At 48.5% G+C, this 15,940-nt stretch overlaps 3 protein-coding genes across 4 annotated transcripts in view; all 3 read right to left on the bottom strand.

Moving 5' to 3' along the window:
• The window catches only part of LOC127312947 (NADH dehydrogenase [ubiquinone] 1 beta subcomplex subunit 2), a 39,640-nt gene extending 27,320 nt beyond the window's left edge, over positions 1-12,320 (bottom strand). Inside the window, exons 1-4 of one of the 2 annotated variants that reach the window (XM_051343480.2) lie at positions 12,128-12,317; positions 8,324-8,369; positions 8,162-8,230; positions 6,833-7,207 (exon numbers count right to left, since the gene is read on the bottom strand). In XM_051343480.2, the coding sequence (XP_051199440.1) occupies positions 7,178-7,207; positions 8,162-8,230; positions 8,324-8,369; positions 12,128-12,231 (249 nt within the window). In that variant the 5' untranslated portion in view covers positions 12,232-12,317 and the 3' untranslated portion in view covers positions 6,833-7,177. Of the gene's footprint in view, positions 1-6,832; positions 7,208-8,161; positions 8,231-8,323; positions 8,370-12,127 lie in introns of those variants that run through there. The other variant, XM_051343481.2, reaches the window with a different exon arrangement.
• LOC139834171 (uncharacterized) lies at positions 814-3,660 on the bottom strand. Its single transcript, XM_071824585.1, has one exon. It carries the CDS (start codon positions 3,539-3,541, stop codon positions 2,267-2,269), a length of 1,275 nt encoding a protein of 424 aa, XP_071680686.1. The 5' UTR covers positions 3,542-3,660; the 3' UTR covers positions 814-2,266.
• A 1,710-nt stretch (positions 12,321-14,030) lies between the features above and the next one.
• LOC127312946 (expansin-like A4) lies at positions 14,031-15,677 on the bottom strand. Its single transcript, XM_051343479.2, has one exon. It carries the CDS (start codon positions 15,320-15,322, stop codon positions 14,393-14,395), a length of 930 nt encoding a protein of 309 aa, XP_051199439.1. The 5' UTR covers positions 15,323-15,677; the 3' UTR covers positions 14,031-14,392.
• Positions 15,678-15,940: the final 263 nt, after the last annotated feature.

The following is a 15,940-nucleotide window of genomic DNA, read 5'->3' as shown; positions in this document are numbered from 1 at the left end:
GGACACTAGCGCTACGGATCATCTGACACATGATGATGCTGGTTTATCTCTTACTCAGATGAAATATTCTCACGATCTGCTCCGTCGTGCGGGCATGCTTCAGTGTAAGACTGCTACCACTCATATGTCTGCATCAGATCAGCTTACTTCTATGGATGGTGCACTTTTGTCTCCTGAGGATACAACAGAGTACCGCAGTATTGTTGGGGCCTGCAGTATCTCACTCTTACACGACCAGACATCTTTTATGTTGTTAATCGTGTCTGTCAGTATCTCCATTCACCTCGGGATCCTCGTGAAGCGGATTCTGCGTTATATTCGCCATAGGCCGTGCTATGGGCTTCGTCTTCGTTCTGCTTCTTCAGGCTTGCTCTCTGCGTTCTCTGATGCGGACTAGGCTGGTCGTCCTGATGATCGGCGATCTACGAGGGGATATGCAGTATTCTTTGATCCTAACTTGATCGCTTGGAGTGCTCGCAAGCAAACTACAATGTCTCGAAGCAGAATATAAAGCTTTCTATCATTGTAGATAGTTTTCAGCTGGAACCTAACATATAGAAGAGATGGATCTTCACTCCCTCAAGCCTCCACGGACCAAAATATCACATCAGGTCGGCCACTTACAAAACAGTTCCCAATTTCTAGACAGGTTTAACCACTCAATTGGCCTCAATTGAAGCTAACGCATGTGTAAATCTGAGCTGCCAACTTTTCACCGTCCTACCATCAATAATAACAAAGATAAAGGGATGAACACAAATGCTGAGCAGAAGTGAATAACAAACTCCAATATGGCCCCGTACTCAGCCACCAGCCCATCCAAAACATAGTGGATTTACCATGGTGGACCTCATGCTTTGCTCCTTCTTAAACAGATGTCCTTCATAATTTTGAGACGATGACAAAACTCCAAACATTTGAGGTGTTTGATAGATCATCGCATGATATAGTGGAATTAATGCCATTTGTCATTGGGGGAAGTTGTTATCTTTGGGGGAGATTCCAGGTCGTTCCTTCCCAATGTGGTGCATGATGGATATATATACCTTGTTGCGGATCCATGTAATAAAGTGGTAGTTGTGTGGTGGTGGCGAGGAGATGGAGACGTACTTCTATACATATACCAGTGCTTCTATATATACCCCTTGAGGGTCATCAAAATAAACAACGAAATAAAATTTTAGGGTTCTACAACTTTCTACAAACTAAACACGTAGATTCGGCCGCTTAATTTTAACTAAAACACTCATAGATCGGTGCACTAACGAGAAAAAGATCTTACTCGAAGACACTAAATTCATGATCCCAAGGTGTTCACGTGTGCTCACTCCTCCATGTCAACATCCTCGTGGAAGAGCCATGTCGCTGGCACATGCACTTCCCTACGAGCGCGTCGGCAGCAGCTCGCTAATGCTTCCGTCCTTCATGTCATACATGGTTGCCAAGCCATCGCACAAAGGTAGTCCCGGTCCTTCCATCCCAGCGAAATCATCCAAGAAGAAGATCTGGTCACCAGGCACCCCATGTCGATCTGCACCAGGCAGAAGTGAATAACACTCTCCAATATCGCCCCTACCGTCACCAGCCCATCCAAAACATGGTGGGTTTACCATGGTGGACCTCATGCTTTGTTCAGACGTCCTTCTTAATTTGGAGACGATGACAAAACTCCAAACATTGAAGTGTTTGATAGATCATCGCATGATATATGTATAGAGGAATTAATGCCATTTGTCATTGGGGAAAGTCATTATCTTTGGTGGAGATTTCAGGTCGTTCCTTCCCAATGTGGCACGTAATGGACAATAGTATATTACCCTGTCGCGTTCGTATTCTGGGCATATAAAGTCATAGTGGTGGTGGAGAGGAGACGGAGACGGAGACGCGGATATAGCCACAAATGTTCAAAGGACTTTTAAGCCTAAATTTGACCTTGCTTCAAAATCAACTGAAAAGAAATTATTTGCAACAATTTTCGTTTGGAGCTGATCAATGTGTGAAGTTATGAAAAACTGTAATAGTAAAACATAAATTTATGCCTAATAAAAAAATAACCATATGGATGAAAATCAGTGGCCTGGTCAATGTGCAAGCCCTAAAGTGTAGTCCTTGATCTTACGCAGCTGAACACGTAGATTCGGCAGCCTAATTTTAACTAAAACACTGTAGATAGGTATTTGTGCCACTACTCCTTTCCGGTGCACTAACAAGAAAAAGATCTTACTCGAAGACACTAAATTCATGATCCCAAGGTATTCATGTGGGCTCACTCCTCCATGTCAACATCCTCGTGGAAGAGCCATGTCGCCGGCACAGCTCCATGCGAGCACATCGGCAGAAGCTCGCTAATGCTCCCATCCTTCATGTCATACACGTTAGCCAAGCCATCGCACAAAGGTAGTCCTAGTCCTTCCATCCCAGCGAAATCATCCAGGAAGAAGATCTGGTCACCGGGCACCCCATGTCGATCTGCACGCACAGCCCTGGAGCACAGCCGGCTGACAAAGAGCGCCTCGCGGCTGCCCAGGCTTTCTACCCGGACCCACTGGGACAACTGGAGGTCCGCCTGGAACACCGCAAACTCGTGTGTAGTCGAGCCATAATCTAGCATTATCCTGCAGACCATGAGCAGCCCTTGACCGCCCGGCCTGACCACGAGGTATCGCATTCGGGTGTACTCTTGTAAGCCGTAGCTGCAATCAGCGCCGTCGATGACACGCTCAACATGGGCGATCCTTGGATGGCCACTCTCGTTCTCATAGCCGACCTCCAAGGCGAGCAGGTCCATATTGTTGGTGAGCGCGTAGAGCTTCCCGTCGAAGAAGACCATGTCGGCATACCAGCGCCATGGGTCCCCCGCGCTGAGCGACCAGCACCACGCAGCCTCCGGCACACAGAGCGCGACCCTCGCGGAACGCTCGTGGCCGATGATGGCCGCGACGAGGCCACCTTCCGGGCACACCACCAGCTTTCGCACGGGCATCTCCTCGGTAAAGTAGCCTCCCTCGGGAGCCGGCTCGTCCTCCTCGTGGAGGCGAATGCCAGACGGGGCAGGAAGCCGCCTCTTTCTTGACAGAATGAAAGGGTTCACCAGGCTGTACACGCCACGGTCGTCGGTGTCACACAGAAGTTGGCTGCCGGAAGCACCGCGGTAGGAGCCACAAGATAAGCTGGTATCTCGGGGCATCAAGACGGAGGAGGAGCCGTGCCGGAAGGTGAAGAAGCTCCCGTCTGGGAGCGCTAGGCAGATCTTGGGCACGGAGTAGGGCAGGTGTTGCCGCTCTGCGTCGTGCCAGTAGCGGCAGACGGCGGCAAAGTTGAGGCGGGCGCTGAAGGACGGGAGGCGGCAGATGACCTCGTCCAGGACGTCCTTGGGGAGCTTCGACCAGCGACTGCCATCTCGCGGGACCTGGGAGCGCCGCCGCCGATCGCAGCCGGCGGCGAGGCGGGCGATGTCGTCGTCTTGTGGGGCCTGGGAGCGCCGCCGCCTATCGCAGGCAGCAGCGAGGCCGGTGATCTCGTCGTCGACGTGGCCCTCCATTGGTGGGGGATTTGGGTGCAGGCGATGGATGGAGCAGACCCAGTAGGGCCGATCTTGGACAATGTCTTGGGTTTCGCCCAAGAATCGATCGAATCGACAGGATATTCTTGGCCAAAGGCACCTGCGCGCCGTCGCTTGTTCTTTCTCTGTTAAATCTTACGTCACAAACTCAACCGGCAAGTATGCTTATATGCATGCAAAACCAGCTCCACGAGTCATATCCGAACTCTAACTATACCATACTCGCGTATACTAAGTCTGAATCAAACTCGAGTGCTGCTACAGTAACGCTAAACCAGGACATCCTTTCCTAATTGATAAACTGAACCCGCTAGCATACGGCAACCAACAGCATCTCCAACAGGCGCCGCCTCAGTGGACTGCTTCGTGCGCGGAAAGGAGTGCTTCACCATACAAGCTAAAAAACAGCGCCGCAAATAATTTCTCGGGTCTTCCAGCTGCGTCGGGATGAAGTTCTTTTCGCACGCTCGCTTCGCCACCCTCGCGGCCTTGTTCTCCGCCTGCTTCCGGGCGAAGAACTCCTCCTTGTCGACGGCATCTTGGGGTAGTTCTCACACCACGTTGCCATGGCGCGCTTGTCTGCCTCGGCGATGGTGAGCCGACGCTGGAGCTGGCGGTGCCCTGCCTCTCCTCGTCGGTGATGAGGCGTGGTGGGGGTGTCAACATCTCTGCTTAGGCGGCAGAGTTGACGTCGTGGAAATTCATGGCGCGGCGCGGACTGCCAAGCCGCCACGCCGCCATGTTGTAGGTGTGCGCGGTCTCTAAGAGATGGTAACCAAAGGCGTGAATCTCGGCGTAGAAGTTGCCAGTCAGCCAAGCCCGAATGTGGAGATAGATGGATAAATAAAGAACTTGTTAGTATACTGTAAGGTGTTGCTCTAACTTCACCTCTTGATCATCAAGTACATGAGTCCATCTTTTCATCATCGTGGAGGCACGCCGTGTAGGTGTAGCCACCCTCATCATCGACCTTGTTGTGCCATGCCGAAGTCTTAGGTGTGTCATATTCAGCCATCTTGCACCTAGGTAGTGTAACTGCCTTGTCCACTATTGGCCATGTAGCATGGTGGTCTTTGTGTGGGGCCAGCATGGTGCCCGACTTCGCAGATGGTGCCCACAACCAAACAAACTAAACTTTGTGTTGCTCGGCTAGAAAGGAGGAAATTGCAAGGGCGAGCAACTCTTGGAGAGGATGTTGCACAAGCAAGTGACTTAGAATTTTCGTTGCGCAGACCAGTGACTCTTGGAGAGAATATTGCAGAGAGCTCTAATGACCACTTAACATGACATCTGATTATTGGGTTCACTTTATCCGCTGACCTAACGGGGTGAGCCTAATGCTAATAGAGTATGGATTTTTGACACTAGAACTCTAATGCTCTCTTTATTAAAAAAGATGAAAATCATTTCGTGAGTTTTATGAATTGCAAAGTAAATTGGGACGTGTCCAATGGTAATATCCTACAAACGTCTAAAATCCGACGATATTCGGAAATGGATGGTTTGGACGGAACTTTGTCCAGGGCCGACAAAATTACAAGTACCAGCAACTCTAGTGGCAAACTTTGCGCAAACCGGCGACTCCAATTTATTTTTCCACGGACCAGCAACTCCAAGAGTAATTTGCTCCCGTGACCATGGTGACAGGAAAAGGATCACCGCCGCGCCTTAATCTCCCACCTCCGGCCAGCTCCGCCTCCACCACGACCAGATCCGGTATCTTCTCGGTGTCCTCTCTCTATCCATCCCAAGGTCAAGCGATGACGTCACGGGAGTTGGAGCGGCTGCCTGCTCCGTGTGGTACTGTTGTGTGGCCACCTCCTCCGTGAGCCGCGTCTCCAGCCTTCTGGCGAAGCTCCCGCCTTCTATAGGCTCCAGCTCAACGGAAGCAGTGAAGTGGAATCGGGGAAAACGAGGGGACTGTTGTAGTGATGGTTGCCTCGTCGCTACCGCTGGGACTGCTCTTGCTTTCGTCGTCATTGCTGAACGATGTAGTCCTCGTGTTTGCTGCCATGGGAGGCCCCCCAATCACTCCCGGTGAAGGTGGGAGCTCGACACAGACTCCAACGACGATGCGGAGCACACCGTAGGGCCAAGAATTCAAGCTTTGGGCTGGGCCAGATTTTTTTGGGCTTCGGGCTTTGGGCTTGGCTTGGGCCTGAATTCTTGGCCCGACAGTCGGGCCGGGCCGGGCAGGGCTCAGGCCTAGACTTTTAGCTTCTTGTTTTTTTAGCCTAGCCCGAAAAATAACAAGGTACGGGTGGATTTATCTTTATGTTTTTAATTTTAATACAGGCTTTTTTTTACGATTTTAGCCATTGGGACCGCTACCAGCAGCCAATAGACCGTGGCCTATTTCATGTCCACAAGTCGCTGCATCCAGACCTAAACAGCTCGAAAAGCGGTCAGTTATATAGAAGATGTCCTAATAAAGTAGGTCTTCTTTCATCATTTGCTTTATTAACCACATAACCTAATCATTACAGCTGCTTGCAACGAATCAGAACCAGAGTCGCTGGTCTGCACAAAAACAAACTTGAGTCACTGGTTTGCGCAAACTCTACCCCAAGGGTTGCTGGTATGCGCAATTTTCTCGCTAGAAAATCGTTCACGAAGTCCACTTTTTAACCTTGAGTTGGTTTTGGACGAGCTAGCATCCAAACACACATTGCCAGTATGGAACGCCAAAATTGGCCGAAGAACCGAATGCGCCTTAACACTGCGTTCTATGGTACAACACCACAAGTTAGACAAGCCTATCCCAATTAGTCTAAAATGCACCTATTAATAAATATGCATTTTAGATTTATTTTAGTATGTTAAAAAATTCTGGAAAAAACCCTAGATGCACTTTAGAACATTCTATGTTCACTCACAAAAGTCTGTGGAAACAAATTTGTGTGACCCACGTAAAAAAAATCATGTAACATGAAAAGCTATTTTGGATCACCAAAAAATATCTTTTTTCCACGGGCCATAAAAAATGTTACTATTTCTTTGCGGAACTTATTGTGTGAAGAATGTCAAGATGTACATCCTGAAAAAAAATCAGAAATTTTAGACAATTTGAAATATACATTTTAGAGGATTTCCTATTGGCCCCGGCTTGTTTTGCAACCACACTTGTAAGAAGATTCTCTCATGTGTGGCACCAATTTTGAAAGCTTTTTTGACCAACGATGGCCACAGCGACACCACCTTCCAGGCACATGAACCGAACTGAGACTGGACTGTATCGAAAGAAAGAAGGAAACATACGTACAACATAGCTTTGCCAGTTTGCCACCCATCTTCCATGCATTCCACTTGCAATCCACATTCAGTGATTCCATAGGTACTGCATGGATTTTACTTGTCAGAGGATATAAACCTCGGCGACAGAAAAGAAAAGAAAAACTGTAACGATGGTAATAATCAACACACATATAAAGAACTGTTGCTCGCAGCATTGGCTTCCCGCCGAGGCCAGCTCCAAAGCAAGTTACATATAATCAAGCACCACACTAATAAAGCCAGTTTGTGTGCTAAGAGAAAGTAGCAAACATGGGTGAAATATAACGGTGTGCTTCCTTTATTGGCGGAGACTCTTGCCGAAACACATGAAGGAGCAGCCGATCAATGAGATGGCGATGATGACGAAGAGGCCTGTGCAAAAGAAATAGGGTACATGAGTTCACAGCAGCAAGGTAAACAATTGTTCCATCTTATGCTTGTCTCCTCAAAAGCGAAAAGGGATTGCATTGGCTTGCCCTGGACTTGCTAATAGCAAACAGAACCAAGTATAGAACATTGTCTGACACAATGAGACGTGGCATCTTCTAAATGCAGGTTTTAGGAGGAAGTGAGCATGACATAAAACTATGATGCATGGAACAGCTATCTAAAGCAAGAACTAGCAGCATCAGCAGTAACGAGTTGGTACTGATTACTGACATTCACTAATTTAAGTAGCACAAAGATGCCATTGCAATGATTATGCAACTCGGACACGTACTAGACCCGCTTTTCAAAGTCATGACATCACTACGTATCAACAAGTGTCTAAACTTGATAACACTTGCAGACTGGAAAGAGACTCCATCAAGACAAGAGTTTCTATATTCCCTTATTCTGTACAACAGCAAAACAAAGCATTGCATTGCCTTATCTTGTACAACATCCACAAGGCATGCTAGTAGCAAACATATTTAACACACCTAGAACACCAGCAATAGCTGTTTGTTGTTGTTGTTGTCACAATACAGCATGGCATTTTCCAAATGCAGGTTTTAGGAGGTAGGAAATGAGCATGCATGTACTAGCTGATTTCCGGCACATATCAGCATAGTATGTCAATTAGTGATACACAATCATGTCATTGAAATGATTATGCAACTCCGACACATACTAGACGTGCTTTTCTAAATTGTGACTACCTGTAAAATATAAACTTGCTAAAATGTTGCAGATTGGAAAGAAACTAAATAGCAACATAGAAGACAGGTAAGATGACAAACAGATTATTAACAAGAACAGGAATCAAGCAGCAGAAATCTTTCGGTCTGTAACCAAAGAGCTATATGAATTTTACTACTACAGGATGTAGTCTGAAGCTAATACCTCATGCTCATGTGCATGTCCATGACCATTAGAATGATCGTCGTGCCCATCCCAAGGATGGCGCAGACCCTGAAAACATCAGTAACTATAAAACATGTACGCGAGTAAACCAAGACCATGAGTAGAGTGCAAGCAGCAAAATCGAAGGTAATAGAGAATTACCAAGAGCACAGCACCGTCCTGCTTAGCCCTGTAGAAAATCCAAAACCTGTAGACAGGAACCTTTGGTTATGAAGGTGAAAATACGGCAAAAGTGCACTATTAGAATAACTGGAGCTGAATATATTTCCAAGGAAAACTATACTTGGGTAAGCTAAAAATCAGAGCTTAAAATAAGAGCATATTTCAGATTCCAAGTGTTAAGTAAATGAATGTGCAAAAGACGGACCCTTACACCATTTTCCCTTGACATGAGGTCATAAGAGCAACCCTAGCAGATCCTGATAAACGGCACGGAATCGGATAACCCCGGTCTTTTCCCAGGATTGGACTGTTTTGTGAGAGAATTCCTTATTTGACATTACTTCAAAATATGATTCCCTATTTAACACTTCAAAACTTTTCCTTCCTTATTTGACTCTTTGTCAAAATTTCTTGGCTTATATGACACTCTACTTCATTTTGAGCAGTAAAGAAGTTAAATTCATACATAAAAAGATGCTTTTACCCCTAGTGCATTATTTGACCAAAATCTTGTACAAAACAACAGTACCGTCGGAGATTTAGGGTTACATTACCCCAAACCCTCCGCCGCAATTTCTCACCGCTCCGCCTCCCCCACATTTCCCCAACAGCGAGCAATCTAGCCCACAATGGCCAACGGAGCAGCCCCGGCTCGCCGCTGATCGAGGCCACGTAGCCCATCATCCGACGATGAGGCAAAACGGAAGCGCCTCAGGAGCAGGCCCATGCCCACGGCAACTTTTCCCGCCATATCGTGGCATCCCCGATTTGGGACGGGTTCCCCGACACCAAGGACAGTCGCGAGAGAGCGTGGCCGCGGCGCCCCACGGTGTGTGTGTGGGGGGGGGGCAACTATGCGGAGGTGGGGAGCTCCCACGCGCAACCTGCTCCGCCCGTGGAGCCATGGCAGGCGAGTGCCCACGGCAGCCTTTCCCGGAGAAATCCGAGGGCATGGCGCGACCCCAGCTGGGAGCTTCTCAACAACGTGATGCTGCCGCAGGTCAAAGCGAGCCAGGACGCGTTGCCGGATTTCGTGGAGGCAAAGGAGGCGGCAAGGGAGAATCCCGCGGGCATGGCCTTGCAACCCAGTGTGGACGAGGCGAAGGAGGAGCTTGACCTTCAGGAGGCTGTCCTTCAAAGTCTGGAGATCGGGCATGGTTTCATGCAACCTCCGGCTCCCCCTCCGGTGAGCGCCACTCCGACGACGACGCCTAGGCCCTTCAGTGAGCGCCGCTGCAAAGACGCCGCCTAGGCCGTCCAGTGAGGGTTATTTCTATACGAATCTAGCTTGTCTAGATTCGTTTATTCCTGCGTGTATGAGATGAACTATGTCATCAGTTTGCAATGGAATGTCCGCTTTTGTGTCGAAATATCGCGCGAATATTTTTTGAAAAATATCCGAGTATAAGATATCCGGTTCCTGTTCTGCGTGTTGAGATTTCTGAACCGTGAACCTGTATCAGGGGTACCCGATCCGCGATATCCAGGTTTGGGATACTGGGGATCTGCTAGATTTTCTGTAAGGATATATCAGTAACTGCATAGTCCCATGTTGAAAGTTAATGTGTGAACACTTCAGCACAAGATATTCATACTGAAACATGTACTCTGAACATGGACGATGTCCATCTTCTTGTTTTCTTATTGTTCCCTGCTTGTGTGGTTTTAAGTTAGGTTCAAAACTGATAAAATGACAAGCTTCAGGGTCACACTACAGTTGAAGAAGCAACTGAAGGTGGTTACAATTACATACGTAAGGTAAGAACCTAAAGGCCTAGATTTCTATAACTCCCAATGTTGTGGACTTAGATCCACAACGGGATAACTATTGTGCAGAAGATAGCCAGACAGCGTGGTTGCGAGAGATTGGGTACACATAGGTTTAGAAGGGAGAATAACCAGGCATATATTAGATTGACTGTTCTTGCATGGCTAAAACCTAGATACATGACATCCTTATGTAGTGGATGCGAAGGCTCCTGTCATTTCCTAACACAATACGAACTCCTAATGAATTAGACTACTGTAATCCTAAACTTCCTAATACAACACTACTTCCTAAAAGACTCTACTCCCTTCCATTTGCTTCCTGTTGCATGTCTCTCCCCAACACGTGACCTTCTGCTGCTGCAATATGTTCAGTTGCATTGGCCCTGTTGCCAGCCAGCTGGCCACATCCACCGTGCTAGTACACAGAACACCCCATGAAACTCTAGTGCAGCTACCATAATCACCGCTAAGCCAATGACACAGCAACCGGCAAATCGCACAGGCCAGACAGAACGAGATCGGATGAAAAATCTGTGGCTCCGACTCTAGATCCCCAAAATGGCGCGTTTGTACCAATAATGCTCCAACTCATTGTTGGCACGAGTAGCAAGATTTTCTTAAAATAAATGATAGTGTGGACATAAAAACATACTTGGATAAGCTTAAGATCAGAGAGGAGCGACACAATCAACATAAATCCAGCATTTTTAAGGCAGTAAGGTGTCCTAAAGCACTGGTTGGCGCTCTACTGCCTAAGTGCCCGCCTAAGCGCCTAAAGCGAACCAAACGCAGGAAAAGCGGTAAGGCCGTTGGGGGAAGGGGGCTCTATCGCCTACGCGCCGCCTAGGTGTCCTAAGGCGGACGCCTTAAAAACCATGAATAAATCAGTGATGCAACGCTTTAGTTTTAGAGACATACAGTCAAGTTTGGTATTTTACAGTCTCTTGAACGAATTTTAGTGTGGACCCATGGTAACATATTCAAGCAGGATCTGGAGTTCGAGACAGAAGCAGAAGAAAAGTGCAAAACAGTGACCAGAACTGAAGACTTTGCTATCATACATGTCTATTGGGCTATGTCTATTATTTCTCAGAAATCTACTCCCTCCATCTCGGTTTATAGGGCCAGTGCGCATCCCTAGATCGTCAATTTAACCAACATATATAAATTTTCCAAAACAAAACTTATATCATTAGAAAGTAGAACATCTGAAATTTTTAATGATATATGTTTTGTAATATATATCTTGTATTACGTCTGTCAAATTTACAACCTAGGGATACTCGCAGGACCTATAAACCGGGACGGAGGGAGTACGCATTTTGGTTTCATATGTACTGTGGTTGTGGTGCTGATACTCACTGGCCTTTCTTAACTATCAGTATTTGCTGTTCAATTGCAAGTGAATGGTTCGGCACGATTCAGATTCCAGGCGCTATGCAAAACAAGATGCAAACGTGTTAAACATATATGCTATTGACAGCAGGCACATCTTTCTCTCGACAGGAGAGAGAATTGCACGAGCACCATCTTGTTCAAAATCAAATCACGACACTAGATTTTCATACTGAAGAACCTGAACCTTGCTTTCTTATTGTTCTCTACTTGCATGGTCAGGCACAAGGCTGGAAACCGGTAAAATGGCACACTCCAAAGCCACTGAAGGTGGCCGCAATCGCATACCTAGAGTAAGCACCTAAAGACCCAAATTTTAACCAATCCATGCGAAACTCGCTCTCCACTCTCCAAGTACATTTGCTAGAGGTCGCCGCTGCGGCGCCGACAGCAAAACGCATGGGCAGGAGAGAATCAGATCGGGGTAAACAGCACGCGTCCGGGGTCCAGCTCTAGATCCCCGTACGCATAACCTCGGAGCAAACAGAACCAGCCGATCTGATACAAGCTGTTCCCGGCCCAACCTGCCATAACCTAGAGGAAACCCATCCGCAGAGGAGCATCGGGGGGTCGCGGAGGAGAAGGCGGAAAGGGGATCGAGGAGGGGTAGGTAGGTACCACATGGTGGCGCAGAGGCCCTTGCCGACGACGGTGTGCCAGCGCTTGTTGTGGGGGATGGTGTAGCCCTTGTAGGTGGTGCCGCCGTGCGCGCCGCCGGCCATCGCCGCCGCCGTCGTCCTGCCTCCTCGCCGCCGGTGTCGCCTCGCTGGGTCTGGTGGGTTGGGGAGAGAGTCTGCGCCGGCAGGTGGATCTGGCTCACTCACTGGCGCTGCGTCTAGCTAAGCCCGCGTGTGATTCCAGATTTGCAGGCCCAAAGCTCTCCTCAGCACAAAATGCAGGTCCAGCTAAGAAGGCCCAGAAGGTATCCATCAGTTTTTTTACACTGAAAAAATGTCCTCTTTTTTTTGGTCTAAAAAAGGGTTCTTGGAAATATTTCAAAAAAAAGGGTTCTTGGAATTTACACTCCTTTATTATGGGCATAGTAGACATTCAAGCATGCAAGATCATAGTTTTTAATACTTGCATTCCATATATCTTGTCAAGTTTAGAAAGGATTGAGTTTTTTACCAAATTTATACACCACCTATTTGGGGCCGGCTGGAGCAACACATATCGTTCACGGCGCATTCAACAATCTTAGGTTCTCATTTATCAGCGTGAACGAATGATTTGTGTTCTTATTTGAGAAAATTGAGGATTCAAGTTTTGCTATTTAGGATTTTTTTTTTTACATGTGGTGTGGACTCGTGGTGGGACGTTGACTCCCGTAGCACGAGATCCACATTTATCTCTTTCATACGATGAATGAGAAGTCATGATTCAACGAATGAAGCTAGACTAGGACAACTTCAAAAGTGAAGTACACGGATGGTCATGGGATCACCAGAAACCGAGTTCCAAAATTGGCGAAAAAAGTTATGTTTCTAAGTTCCAGAAATTTTAAAATAAATAATGTACATGCAGAATGACCTGAACATAACCTTTGCATAATTACAAGAAAAAATTCGATCGCAAGAAACATCCACAAGAAAAGAGGAATCTGAACTTGCACGGTGAGAATCTCATGACTTGTACTATTCATGACATATTTTGTTTCTTTTGCAAATGTTTCATACTTTTGCGCTTAAATTTCAAATGTGGCATGCACATACCGACCTACATCCTCTAGATGCATGGTTTATGACGCATTTTTTTTATTTTATTACTAGTATTTTATAAGTTTGTTGTTCATCTGAGATCAAAAGTATTGTATTCTAAGAATTCCTTGTCCACTTCAAAACTACAATTTCATCCATGGACTTTTTCTCTATCATTAGCTTTTCTATCACAAATACACGGCACAAGAAGATGCTTCTCTTCCATCATTAACACCATATTGTTTCAGTTGTCGACAACCGTCGTCGACATGATAAAAGAGTGACTCGGTCGGCATAATAATTAACCAATCCGCATGTATGTGCAAAAATAATGCTCCCCTATCAACTATTCCAGGAAGAAGATGAGCAACAACAGAAACAACAACGCGAAGACGAAGAGTACCATCTTCTAAGAATTCTGTCTCAACTTCAAAACTACAAGCAGAAAAATCAAAACTACAATTACATCATCGGACACGTTTTCTCGATCATTGTTTTCCTTTCACAAATACTCCTTCCACTCCATACTATTTGTCGTTGATTCGAATGTAGCTAGAGGTGGGTGAGAAACTTTTTTTTTTGCATCGTGCCAACTAATATGAAACGAAGGGAGCATATGACGCACAAAAAATGTTTCTGATCTCCTCCATTATCACCACAATCACGACAATGATTTCTCAGTCGTCGACAACCATCTTCGACAAGATAATAAAATGCCCCATGCATAACTCAGTCGGCAATCACTTAACCAATCGGCGTGTACGTACGTGCATCCAACGTTCGATCAATAATGTTGAGGATTCAGGAAGAAGAAGACGAGCAGCTAGCAGCAGAAACAGCAACGCTGTCATGTGATTCCAAGACCAAAACAAGCTATGTACATGCTGCACTAACTCCTTTCCCGCCACACGTGACGCTAAGTGCCAGCGTCCCCGGTCTAGAGCCAGACACGGGAACTTTGTCCTAACTGTAATTTGGCCGTCGGCGGTGATCATGCGCCACACATGCATGTACGTAGGCGCTGGCACGTACACGTCTCTGTACAGTGTACATGCAGCAGCTCGCGGGACCTCCGGTGGTGTTGCCGGTGGCCGGCCGGTGGTGCAGGAACCGCCGCCATTGGCGTACATCCGTGCATGCTCCAATATCGTACCGTCGATTAGACTTCACGCCGTGGAAGTGTGTGTCATCGGAGCTCCTTGTCGCCGTTCTCGTCGGCAGAGCCGCAAGAGGCGCCGCCGCATGTGCTGGCGGCGACGTCGGCGACGCGGAGCCCGGTGTCGTACACACCTCCGGGCGCCCACTCCGCGGGCAGCACCGCACCGGCGGAGTGCAGCCACTTGCCGCCTGACCCGGCGGTCACCACGACCCTGAAACGGAGCGGGCCGTCCGGCGCGCGCGACGTGCTCCACACCCCCGGCGAGCCCTCCCGCCGCGTCATGTACCGCCACATCGACGCCGGCGACGGCGCGGCGTCATCGTCGGCGTTAACAACCGCCTGGGCCACCTCCACGGCGGCGATGTCGGTCTGCCCGCCCTGGTAGAGGAAGCGGAGGACGAGGCGGCCCCGGTTCTTGACGCTCGCCTCCTCCACTCTCACGGACAGGTTCTTGTCGCTGTACGCGCACGGTATCCTTCTGAAGTCGATGTCGATGGTCGCGTCGTCGTCGTCCTGGCGCGCGAGGCGATCGCCGCCGCGGTTGGTCAAGGCGGCGAAGGCGTCCCTGGTGAGCATGAACCCACCGTCGCCTGTAACGTTAGCGTCCGGCGCGTCGCCGACGACCACGACCTTGACGCCGTCCTCCGCGCACGCCGCCCGGCCCCTGCACTTCAGCTGGTAGCACGCGCCGCATGCCTGGCCGCGGCGGAAGAAGCCGGCGCTGACGGCCGCAATGTGGAACCCCCCGTCGGTGAACCCCGATGCTACCGTCTCCGGGTCGTATCCGCAGGCAGCGCCGGTGAGCACGGGGGCGTCGGGAGGGAGGAGGGAGGCCGTGGAGCGACGCGGGCACCAGCCGCAGCGGTAGGAGGAGGCCGAGGCCACCTGTGGAAGGGCGACGGCCGCGGCGAGGGCGAGGACCAGAAACAGGTGCTGCCGCTGCGGCACGGCGGCCATGGCGTTGTTAGCTAGATGGAAATGCAAGAAATGCGATGGCTAGTTCTGCACTGCCGGTCGATGGATAAGGCGGTAGAGATTTGAGAGGCCGGACGGATGCTGATATATGGTGTCAAGCAGACGTGGGCGGCATGAAGAAGAAGAAGAAGGATCACGGGGAGGAATAAAATCACGGGGATCTCTCTCACGCGCGTGTCTTGGGCTGGCGAGTGCGCGCGCGAGACTTTGGCGAGTACGCCGCAGGAACGGGCGCCGGAGAAAGAGCGTCGTGTCCGACCGCGACATGCACCATGGATCTATCCATTGGTGGTTGTGCATGTCGCTGTATAGAGACGAGATGGCCGCCATTTTTACCTTGACCAGGACACCCGTGAATAGCTTGATTGGAACGTTTATGCATGCGCGGGTATAGTCTTTGCGAATTTATCTTAGAGAGTAACCACCGTTTGTTGCTCGATCTGCTACACGACATTAGTTCGACAAGCTAGTGGTCGTCGATCATGCATACTCTCTTTGTTCTGAATTAGTTTAGTCTAGTTACACGTATGTATATCGCGTTTCAGTATGCAAGTTCACTCATTTTAGATGCTTTGATGACTTGTTTGTTTCGATGTTGGT

This window comes from Lolium perenne, chromosome 7 (genome assembly GCF_019359855.2).
Source record: "Lolium perenne isolate Kyuss_39 chromosome 7, Kyuss_2.0, whole genome shotgun sequence".
NCBI classification, from domain to species: domain Eukaryota; kingdom Viridiplantae; phylum Streptophyta; class Magnoliopsida; order Poales; family Poaceae; genus Lolium; species Lolium perenne.
This window is presented reverse-complemented; position numbering and strand designations above follow the sequence as displayed.

Excerpts from the sequence above, each read along its gene's own strand:
- LOC139834171 (XM_071824585.1), bottom strand. The coding sequence starts at position 3,541 with ATGGAGGGCCACGTCGACGACGAGATCACCGGCCTCGCTGCTGCCTGC.
- LOC127312946 (XM_051343479.2), bottom strand. The coding sequence starts at position 15,322 with ATGGCCGCCGTGCCGCAGCGGCAGCACCTGTTTCTGGTCCTCGCCCTC.